Source organism: Lytechinus pictus, chromosome 2 (assembly GCF_037042905.1).
Source record: "Lytechinus pictus isolate F3 Inbred chromosome 2, Lp3.0, whole genome shotgun sequence".
In the NCBI taxonomy this organism is placed as follows: domain Eukaryota; kingdom Metazoa; phylum Echinodermata; class Echinoidea; order Temnopleuroida; family Toxopneustidae; genus Lytechinus; species Lytechinus pictus.
The window spans coordinates 18382447-18394660 of record NC_087246.1 but is presented as its reverse complement, the minus strand read 5'-3'; the positions used below and the strand labels follow the sequence as shown (position 1 = coordinate 18394660).

General features: G+C 36.2%; 1 protein-coding gene across 3 annotated transcripts in view; it reads left to right on the top strand.

Annotated features, from left to right (window-relative positions):
- The window catches only part of LOC129254646 (acyl-CoA dehydrogenase family member 10-like), a 33129-nt gene extending 21338 nt beyond the window's left edge, over nt 1-11791 (top strand). For all 3 annotated transcript variants that reach the window (XM_064111890.1, XM_064111903.1, XM_064111896.1), the window contains exons 15-18: nt 474-812; nt 3179-3262; nt 8553-8696; nt 9255-11791. In XM_064111890.1, the coding sequence (XP_063967960.1) occupies nt 474-812; nt 3179-3262; nt 8553-8696; nt 9255-9479 (792 nt within the window). In that variant the 3' untranslated portion in view covers nt 9480-11791. The remainder of the gene's footprint in view (nt 1-473; nt 813-3178; nt 3263-8552; nt 8697-9254) is intronic.
- The last annotated feature ends 423 nt before the right edge of the window (nt 11792-12214 follow it).

Sequence of the window (12214 nt, the reverse complement as noted above, 5' to 3'; positions counted from 1 at the left end):
CTAGGTTGGAATTGGGGCATTTGAGTTCCAGGTATAAGATAAAATTGTAAGGGGTATTTGACTGAAGGGGGAATCTGGTGTATGTTAGGGAAGGGAAGGTGGTTGACGATGAAGGGAAGAAGTAGACTCCAAAGGTTGAGATGACAGGTTTTGCTGAGGTATCCTATCAGTTCCTAGAGGAGTTGGTAGTGTCTGAAGTGGAGGTACTCTTGTAGAGATGATGGACAAGTTATTGCTCGGGAAGGTGAGGTGGATGCTCCCAGGGTAGATTTTCTGTGGGACAGTTGTCAGATGGCCTGTCAAGCAGTGCTTGTTTCACTTTCTGTAGGTCCCTTGGTAGTTGTCCACATGATGGTGCATGTTTGGCTTGCATTTACAGACATAACAGGCTATAGGCAAGCAAAGTTAATTGTTCTGACAATTTCTCAGATGACAAATGTTCATTTAATGCATCCCTTGTATCTTTAATCCAGGTTGCCTCTTCGGATGCTACCAACATATCGGCTCAAATCGATGTTGACGGGGATGACCTGGTCCTCAACGGACGCAAATGGTGGACATCTGGAGCCATGAACCCTCGCTGTAAGGTCTGCATCTTCATGGGGAAGTCTGACACGTCGGCCAGCCGTCACGAACAGCAGTCCATGGTACTGGTTCCTATGGATGCACCTGGAGTGACGAAAGTACGGCCCTTGTCAGTGTTTGGGTTCTACGACAGGCCTGAAGGTCATGCTGAAGTAGACTTTGACAATGTTCGCGTTCCTGCAGGCAACATGATCTTAGGAGCAGGGAGAGGATTTGAAATAGCGCAGGTGAGAAGAACACTGATTAGGTGTCACATATATCCCAACTATGTATCTTTGGAACTGCTTGCCCAGACATCAACAAGTTGGTTTGAAATGAAGAATGAGAAAAAAAAAATGATAATGCTGTATCTACTGTATTGCTGCTAGGACACATCCTCCATGCAAAAAAATACTTTAAAAGGGATATTATATGCAACAGTGATATATTCTTGGCAAAAGAAAAAACTACTTTTTTTTTTAAAGATAATAGGTGCAACAATAATGAGAAATATTTATTTAAATAGATTGATAAGTATAATTTCATAATAATGATTTTCTCAGGTATACTTAATAAGCCTGAGTCGAATCGATTTTAAAATCGGTGTTCGATCGATGTCATCGAGCGCCGGTGCAGATTTTGCAAAATCGGTGCATCGAAAAAAAAAAAAAAAATACGTCGGCCGGCCGATTCGTTTGGTTCACACAATCAATCATCAAAATAAACAGAAATGTCCAACTTGACTACTAGTACTACTTACTTGATTTGTATTCCCCCCAAAATGAAACCGATTGTGTAATTATGATGCCTATTCACCATTAATTTGAAGTTTATTTCGATCATAGTTCGAGTCTTACTCGTCTGCTCGTGCCGAGATAATTTATGCACGATGAATTCATGAATGGAAATCATTGATCGTGCAGCACATGCGCTGTACTGTGCTTTAATCAAAACAGAAAATGGCCGGAAAATTGACGCAATCAACGTAAAATAAACCTTGCTATCATGAACAATATTAGTATCATGACCATAGAACATTATTTAATCGTAATATTTGACAATAATTTGCATATGATAATCATTAATATGAATTTAGAGCTTGATGTGAAACATTTGTATTTCGTTTCAATTTTCAATGATGGACATCACATGACGATCGACTTGAGCGAGTGCACTTGTCTAAAAAAAATAATTATCACGTCAGGATTGATTCTCGAACATTGTCAACATGCAAAAACTTTTTCAAGATCGTAACATCTCGATATAATAACATTTTACATGACAAAACAGAGTAAATTGCGTGATATTTTTTTTCCATCAATTTGAAGCTAATTTGTGCCCAACTTCTCTGATTTTCATGAATGGAAAATATGTCCTACGTCAACGAACGCGCATGCGCATTGTGCTTCTTTTTCTCGGAGCTAGCTAGCTCCGGAGACGTCCAGGCCAGAGATAGAATATAAATAAAAAATAATGCCAGAATAATACTATAAATACTTCCATATGAACATGACATGCTTTGCTGACATTGTCAATATCTTTAATATGGCCATGAAATCTCATTAAATCGTAATTATTTAACATCCAATAATAATTTATATGAATTTAGTGCTCGATCCGAGACATATTTATTTCGATCGCATGCTCTTGTCTTGTGTCTGAAATTTAAAAAATATGGATTATCATATCAGGATTAATTCTCGAACATCGTCATTACTCATATTCCACAATCTTTCCTCACAATCGTTCTATCAGCATTGAATACCAATCCAAATGACCATCCAGAGAAAATTACGTATTTATTCCCGTCAATTTGGAGCTCATTTTGGATCTAACTTACACAATCTCAGGCAAGTTACAGTGCTCCCGCTGGTTGCACTTTTTTGCTGGTGCTGGCCGGGGCTGCGGGCGGGGCTGGTGTGTGCGAGTCTGGACCGCGAATGCTAGTTGACCGAAAATCGTTCGGATCGACTCTGCGTGATTCATGTCTTTGATATTGTTTCATTTTAAACTTATATATTGTCATCTGCAAATATCATTGTTGATGATATTTTTGGAAGAATTCTGCATTGGTCCCCGGCTTTTTTGTGTTTTGTGATCATGGAAAATACAAACGAACTTTGCTCTGTCATCTGCTTGTGCAACGCTCACCCAGCCAGCGCATACCGTCAGTGCATGCAATACGTGCATAGCGCATCGACGCTACGGCCGGAGCAAAAAAAATATTGACTCCATTTTCCCCGCTGCGCCTTCAAAATTCGATTCATCGATGTTCGATCGAATTAAAGCTGTCGAACACCGGTTTTCAAAATAATCGATATGACTCAGGCTTAATACTTAATGATAATAATGATAACAATTGTATCTCATATTTACCCGTGGTAGCAATTTCAGTTATTAGCTGGTCCTCCAGAAACCCTGCATAACATGTATTACCCCTCTCCATTTATGCTGAGTATCTGGCTAGATGGCAGAATTTCGCATTTTAAATATCTTTGTGATGTCCTGGCCAGGGATCAAACCCACGACCTGTTCATGAGGCAACACTCTACCACTGAGCCACCATGCCTAGTCCTTGATGCATGTTTCTTTGATTTTGTTTTTGTGTCGAAAGGGTCGTCTTGGACCAGGTCGTATACATCATTGTATGAGATTAATTGGAATGGCGGAAAGATCACTAGAACTCATGACTCAAAGGGTAAGTGGTGTTCTTAAATCTCAGTGATTGAAAAAGCAGAACAGTGAATGATAAATAATAACATTTGATTTATCCTGTGTAGCCACTCCAGTTATAACACAGCTCTACCAGCTGGCCTTGCATAACTTTTGAGCTATCATCACACTTTTCAATCTATGTCGAGTACCTATCTGAAAAACAGGTCTCATCTTAAAAGAGGCTTTGGCGTGTCTCGGCCAGGGTTTGAACCCATAATCTCCAATTCATAAAGTATACACTCTACCACTGAGTCTATTTAGCCTTGTGAAACTATGCCTTTTATAGCAGTCCATGTTTCTGTTCCATGTCAAATTACTTTTGATGTGCACAAAGAATTTAGATGATAATGATAATATGCACAATAGATCAAAATTATTAGCATTATTTATTATTAGTATCAGTACTTCAGTATTAGTAGAATCAGTTCTTTAATGGTATTTGTTTAAATATTGCATACATATGATAGCCACGAGGCTTAAAAATCAGCATGCTTACCTGACATTTCTCAATCATTACCTTTCATTATATCAGTGGAGAATTAAGAGAAAGAAGAAAGACAGTGAAAATGACATGGTACATTATGCATATATGAAATCTGTATATGAAGAGTTTAGTTGCAAAAGGGGTTAGGTCCACTTTGGACTATTCCGAGAAAAACCATGTTTTTTATTCTCACTTATTGCAATATTTTTATGAGAAACTAAATTGTCATGATGTACTACCCTATCATGTGAACATATAATTGGGTATAAAAGAAATCTACCTGTCTTCATTTTTTGTCTATATATTTTTTTGTAAATTATCATCGTGGACCTAACCCCTTTTGGAACTAAACTGAAATGAATCCAATCTCTTTTGATTAAAAACGTGATTTTTCTTTGCCACTTTCATTCAGGTTTTCATTTGAATTTCAAATTTTCTTTGGTATCATCAGAGTGACTAAAAATTTAGAGGTTTAGAGACAGAAAACAATAAAATTTATGAACATTGGACCTAATCCCTTTTGACCAATGAGTTCTTGAGAAGAGTTTAGTTGCAAAAGGGGTTAGGTCCACTCCAAGAAAATCATTTTTCAAATTCTCCCTTATTGCAATATTCTTATGCGAAACTGAATTTTCATGATACCCTACCATGAGAACATAAAATTGAGTATAAAAGAAATTTACCTGTCTTCATATTTTTTATTATATTTATTTTATTAGATATTATTTTCCAAAAAAAATCTGTATGGACCTAACCCCTTTTGCAACTAAACTGAAATGGACCTAACCCCTTTTGAAAAAAGAGTGATTTTTCTTTGCCATTTTAGTTCACTTTTTAATAGGAATTTCAACTTTTCTTTGGTATCATCTTATAGAGCTACTAAAAATCTATACATTGAGACACAAAAATCAAATTTGATGAAAAATGGACCTAACCCCTTTTGCAAGTGAGCTCTTCATATTAAAAAAAAAAACCTAATCAAATTCATTTTCAAAAGTGAATGATTTTATTTTTAAATACCATTTCTAAAAAATTAAGACATTAACTTTGAAATTATATCTAATATTTATATAAAAAAATGCATGAATTTACATTAAAATAAGTATTGCAAGGACATGTATATTGAGAATGGGTCCTAAAAAAAACTAATTATTTATTTTGAATTGAAAGAGATAACATATGTGATCGATCATACCGAAATGAGAGACAAGTCGCAAATCAAAATTCCTTGGAATTCGACACACAAATAAAAAAGTCAAAATTGTGAAGATTTTTTTTTTTTTCATTTTCTGATTCTTCCATGTTTCATAATTACTCTGTGAAAAAGATGAGTGAAATTGATGACGGGAATATGATAAAAAAACAGTTTTTCTGCGAGTGTTTTTTTCGGTCAATTCGAAAATTTCTGATACTTGCCACGTTCGACTTGATCGAATTTCGCTTCATACTAAGCTCCGCCCCTAGCAACGTATGCCATTGTTGATTGGCTATTCATTTAAACTCGTGTACAGCTGGCGGCCGCTCGCTCGATCGATCGATCGGTTCAATGATTCAGCTTCAAAAGAAAGATCAAAAGCATCGACTTCAATACGTATTCTGAAATTCAAAAGGGGGGCTTCTTGACAATAGTTAACAAACGGGATACAACTTCTAAAGGGTTTTTTTTTGTGATAATAGTACTAGGCGGGGGTATTAGCGATATATTGATACCGGATTTAGAGTATTAGCCTGGCTATAATCGCGAAATAAAAGTCATGCAGAGACGCAAAGTATTCAGAACACGGTTTGTTTGCGAGGATTAATTTCATTAAACATAACATGGACATGTTGAAGATTCTCTCCATCATTTGCAAGTGATCGGGATGTTTTCAAGAGAGAACATTTTCAAAAGAAAGGGTTTACAATCCTTAAAAGTATTGTTTGTTCGTGAATGTGAGTTAATTGATCTGCAGTATCTTTAACAAAAGAAACAAAATTTATGTAGAAAGCTTGGTGGGCTTCATTATTTCCAATTATTTATAATCAAGACATTGTTGCCCTCAATTTTTATCATGTTTGAATGAACGATAGAGAAAGCGAAATAAATAACTGTACAAACAGAAAGTCTGAGACAGCTAACGTCGACCAATGAAAAATTGCCAAAACGACCATGCAAAAGGTTTAGTGCATTTTTTTGGATAAAGACATTGATTGAAAATATCAGTCATTCAAAGTACACATATTGAAATAAACATTTCATAAAGGTCATTGTCATGTTGTTCCATTCGACTGTGTCCAGATCTATTCTCTCTTTCCCTCTCTCTTATTCTCTTACCTACTTCTTTCGTCTTTCTTGTGTTTTATTTCTTCCTTTCTTCCTCTCTCCCCCTTTTCGTTCGCTCTTCTTATTCAGGTCATTCGGTCTCCTCTCTCTAACCCCCCTCCCCTATTCTATCTCATCCCCTTTCTCTTCTTTAATTCTTTCGTCCCTCTTAATCTGTTTTTCTTTCTTCCCTTTCGATCTTTTTTTTTTCTGCCGATTTTTCCCCCTCCTTTCCTTTTTCTCTCTTGCCTTTTTTTCACCCTCCACTTTTTTTTCAATTTTTCCCCTTTTCTTCTTGTTTTCGTTTCTATTTACATAATTCTGTTTTTCGTTCTTCTCACCCTTCGATCTTCTCTCTTTTTGCCGGTTTTCTTTCTTTTTTCCTTCTTTGTTTTCTCCCTCCCTCACCCACCGCCTTATTCCTCTTTTTTTCTTTCGTTCCTCTTTATATAATTATGTTTTCCTTCTTCCTCTCCCCTGCCCATTCCCACCATCTTATTCCTCTCCCCCCTCCATTTCTTTTTCTTCTCCCCCGTCGATCTGCTCTCAATATTTTTTAACCTCATTTCTTCCCCCTTTTTTCCTTCTTATTCCTCTCTCTTGCTCACCCCAGCGTCTTATTCCTCATCCTTTTTCCTCTTATTTCTTTTGTTGTTCTGTATTATTCGTTCTTCTCCCCATTCGATCTTCAATGTTTTTTTAACAGCCGTTCTTTCTTCTTCCTCTTTCCTGCCCACGCCCACCGTATTTTTCCTCCATTCTTCGTCTTATTTTTTAAAATCCTCTTTATATGTTTGAGAGTGAACACATGCGAAAAAATATCGAACAGCTTTTATTGTTCTTTCTTTAATCATTCAATCTTACAAAGACATCATTGTTGCACAAGGCATTTGCAACAATCTTCTGATTCTTTATCTGTATTACTGCGTTAGAATATATATTTTTTTTTTAACAAGTGCACACCAAGCTACCAATAATGCCTATAGAATTTCCATTTATTTGAAAGCAGGATAAAATAGCATTGCACATTAAATGCCTTGCTCACAGGCATAGGTGCCGCGGCCGGGGATCGAACCCCGGACTTTTTATGTATAGCCAGGCGCCTTTAGACCACTCGGCCACGGCACAACCAAAATATTGTTTGTGCTTGATATCGATCCGAAAATCAGCATTCGTGGAGGTGTCGTGGCCGAGTGGTCCAAGGTGCCTGACTATACATAGGAAGCCCGGGGTTTATCCTGCATTCAAATGAGTGGAATGTTGTATGCATTCTTGGTAACTAGGTGTGCACTTGTTAGTTTTTAAAAAATCTTAACTCCCCTAATCTATCCTTTGTTGGAAATAATTGTGGCGGGATTTTACTCAGGGTACCTCCTCGCTCTTATTGTTGTAGAGTTAAGACGTTTATGCCAGGTTTTTTTTTCCGGAATCAGTTTTATAATCACTATAACTTTTTTTTCATTAATATATCTTTTTTTTTTCATACTAATTTTAAATCATTCCAATGCTGTAAATAATTCCCCCCCCCAAAAAAAAGATCGATAATAGACGATATTGAGCAAATTATTCACGTTTTTTGTTCTCACTGCCTCAATCTATCATAAGCATTCATAAAACATGATCACACAAGCCTTTCGTATAAAGATAAGGTTCAAATTGAAATATTTTGAAGGCTTATCTTACCATTTTACAACGGATAGTTCTTTTTATTAGAACATGCGGTTAAAGTTTAGGTCATAATGACTCGCTTGATAGATTACATGTGAGAGTAAACGCGATCGACATTCAAACAACCGCATAGAGCGGTATATGAAATTGTTATTATTATTTAATAAACAAGATGATGATACAATGAAAATCATTGGTATACTCCCTCCTCACTGGTTTTAGGTCCGACCTTTTCTCCCTGCCTTTTATTTCATTAAAAAGGGAGATCATGACAATTATTTCTTTCACGAATATAATTATAAAACCCCAGTATAACTATGGAGCTATTACACTGATCTGTATAGAAGATCAGTGGATTGACATATCGAACCAGAATATTAACTTTGTTTCGTCTTGCAGTCGCGCGTGACCTGCAAGTTCGCTATTGTTCCAAATGCAGCCTCCTCATTGGTCAATCATTTCGCCTTCTTTGGCAAGCGGTTGCTAGGACATTTCGGTTAGCTCGGCGGTGGCAAAATATATTTTTTCATGGAGCGGATTCAAAACGGAAGTCAAACTTCGAAGGCGTTTTTCTCTTGATTTTTATTTTCAAAAGCCCAATTCTTCTTGCATTCTAAGGCTAATATCTCCACTATTATTTACTCTTAAGGGTCGAGTGATATATCAAATTAAAGGTAAAGAAACGGAGAACAATAATCACTACAAAACTTGGATTTGAAAAATTCCGAGTTGTCTCTCATTTCGGTATGACGAGTCACATATAAGATTTTGCACTGTTTTATAAATCTTTGTTATGCACCGACCTGTTCATTTTTCTAGGTATTGAATCGGGTAGCGTTTGGTAAAACTCTGGCTGAACAGGGTGTAATCCAACAAGATATAGCTGAGTCAAGGATAGAGATTGAACAAGCTAGACTTCTCACTCTCAAAGCAGCTCATATGATGGATACTGTGGGAAATAAGGTAACGATCTCTATAGATATATCAATATTCAATTATCATTTTATCACTTACCATTCCCATAAATCTCTTTAATAGAGAAGAAGAGTTTCTGATACCTGAGTTGTACATTATTGTATGGTCGAATCAGGTTCATTGTCATGCACCAATAATGGTACACATGAAGTTAATGGGTTCTAGGTTTGGGGCTTCAACTGAAAAAAAACAGTTGCCCATCTTGAAGCCATGAATTTACTCACCATGGCCTATCTAGCTTTAGGCCTATCAATTTGCTAGGTAGGCTTTAATGCTTTTGACAGTGGTTCTGCAGCCTTGGTCTGAAGTGTAGTTCACAGTCTTTATAGGCATGAGTTGGGCCACAGGTTAAACTAGGCAGCTTTCAAGAATATGGGCCATTATCTCTTTACATGCTTTAGGTTATGTGTCAGTTTGAATGAATTACTCCTTCAGTTGATCAGCTAACGATGCTTTAATTTCATTATCTCTACACATTCATAATTGTATACTGGTAGTAGTGGACCCCAACAATTAATGAAAATATATTTTTTTTTATGTTAATAGCATGCTGCAGCTGAAATTGCAATGATCAAAGTGGTGGCACCCAACATGGCTCTGAGGGTAGTAGATCGGGCCATGCAAGCGCATGGTGGAGCTAGTGTTTGCTCAGACTTCCCCTTCTCACACTTCTATGCTGTAGGTCGTTCCTTGAGGATTGCTGATGGTCCAGATGAGGTTCATCGTCAAGCTATAGCAAGGATAGAACTGAAGAAGGCTAGGACTACCTAGTGTTTAGAATCGGGCTGTGTATTTTTAAAGTATGACACTACCTAGTCTGAGGCTAGAACTACGTTGTCATAGGCTGGTACTATCTAGTGTTAAGATAAGGACTACCCAGTCATGAGCTAGGACTGTGCAGTCTTGGACTTGGACTACCTAGTCTTTTGCTAGGTTTTTATGGTTTAAGACTAGGACTACCCACATGGAGTGTCGATCAAAACCATCATCTGAAATACAACGTAATCATGCAATAAAAAAAGGAATATTGATAATGTTTGTAGTAATTGTTATTAAATCTGAATCAAAGTGATGTAAAGTATATAATATTTGGCTGACTAGTCAATTATGTGATCTTGGTTACATTCAGTAACTGTTTTGAATTGCAATTCTCTCATTGCATATAATACAAAAGGGATGATTGATCTTTCCAAACATTGTACAGGTACATAGCAATCTTAGCCAAGTTGCAGTTCTTTCCTTGAATTGTACACAAAGCTAGTCATTGAACTTGATGTACTGATTTCTGTATGTAACAAGCTGGAACCTGTAACACAAAGGTTGTCAATCATCTAGTGACAACAACCAATTAAAATCACTGTAGCATGTGCGTTTTTGCTCAAAATACTGCCCAAGAATCCAATCATAATTTGTTCTTTCATATTTGCTATCCATTGCAAACCAATTAGCTATTGGGCCCTGTCCCTTTTGAAAGCAAACCAAACAGATTTTTGTTATAGTTGCACAAAGATATGAAATTAATCTCTTGAAATTGTTGCCTAATTCATTGCTGTAGGCTTTTATTAGAAGGTCTAAAATCTTACGCCAAATAACAGTTCATCATCTCAAGATGCCTATAATTTCTTAGGCAAAGTGTCATGGAGCTATTCCACATTGATCATGTAAAGAGATAATCTCGACGCATTTGACCGATCAGATGAACCTTCAAGAAGCAGATTTTTTTATACAGTAGCTCCTGAAAATTTTCTGAGTTTTAATTTTTTATAATACATGTAAGCACTGTAATGTACAGTATAATAAATATATATATATATTTGCTGTAATATTGATAAAGTATCTACTCAGTTGCATCTTGTTTGAATCATGCTTAGTCAAATTATGCTATTATGTACTTTATTTTCAGATGTGCCTTTCAATCCATTCTTAACCTAGGGATGTTATAATTTAGGCCACCTTTCATGAAATTCTTCAGGACTGAAAGTGAGAAGAATTTATTCTTTCGTATCAGTCAGTTATCCATTTTGACAAAAGAAAAGTAGAGAACTTAAAGACTTGCATTTTCTTATCTGACAATGATGGATACAAGAATGGCCTCTTCTTCTTTCCTTGGGTCTTCTGTTCTTTTACAAAATTTGTAATCTCAATATTTCCTCTGTATTAAGGGGTTTATATGGGTTTACACTTTAAGAGCTTCAATGTTATGTCTAAGGATATTGCTTTGCAAGATTTATTGCACTCAATTTTGTATTAAAGCAGCATTCACACATGTCCTTCCATCATAAAAACCAAAGACAGTTTTGGTTCAATTTGCATGTAGTATCTTCATCAACCATTGATCTATATACTGCCTCGATTTTTCTTTTGTGTTTGTAAGAAATGCTAAATTCTCTTAACACAATTTTTACGGGTATGTCAATTATACCGCTATTTATGTAAATATTGAAATTATGCATTTTGATCCACAAAGTCCATACTTTTCCTCACTAATTTCTGTATCGGTCTCTCTGGGGTTTATATAGAATCTATAACCAATTAACATTTCATAAATTATGTGTGTGTAACCGTCATCATGTAGAGGACATATATAGAGTAGGCTCAGGTAAATTTGCCTAAGTCGCCATTCCATTAATCAGATATTTGCCTTATATTGAAGCAATTTTTTTAAACCAGTTGATTCAAAACACAAATTATATTACATACCTTTTCCAAGTCTGATTACTCAGAAGTCAAACATATTTCAGTGATCCTCATGATTCGACCAAGGCAGAGACACCTGAAGTCCTAAACCCTGTTAAATTATCCAGATAGTTTTCACCTCAGAAAACTGTTAACACATGGGGTGATGCTAGATATGCATTATCTTCGGAATTGAACATTATCTTCTTATGTGTTGTCTCAGTGTAAGATATTTTGTATTGGCAGATTATGACCAAATATTGTACAAAGTACTTAGACTCGCATGCAACATTATGTATCATATTTGAGTTCAATCTCAGATTGGCATCAGATCCATTCATCAAAATGAATTTTATATTTGTCAAAGACTGAATAACTATAAGAATATTAAAATGATTAATACTAAATTGTGTTCTAACTCTTATTTCAGACTCCAGCCCAGCACATTCTTCAACAACTGCACAGTCAGGTTTTTCTGGTCAATAGAGAGTATATTAGATTCACACACCCCCCCCCCCCCCCTCTTAAATGCTTCAAAAATAATTAATTTGTTAACTTTATTTACCAAATAAGAGAATTTAAGTGCAGGGAATGATGAAGGATAGGGAATTAGAATCTGGGGCATTTGAGTAATTCAAAGGAATGAGATGAAAGAACGAGAGAGAAGGGTATGGCAGGTGGGAGGAGAGATAGGAAAATAGTAACATAGGAAATGAAGGGCATGAGAAATGAGAGGTAGAGAGTGAGAAAGGAGGATAGAGCCTAATGGGGCTGGGAGGCAAGAATGAAGAACTGGGGAAAGAGATTGGACAATGATGTAGCAGAGAGAG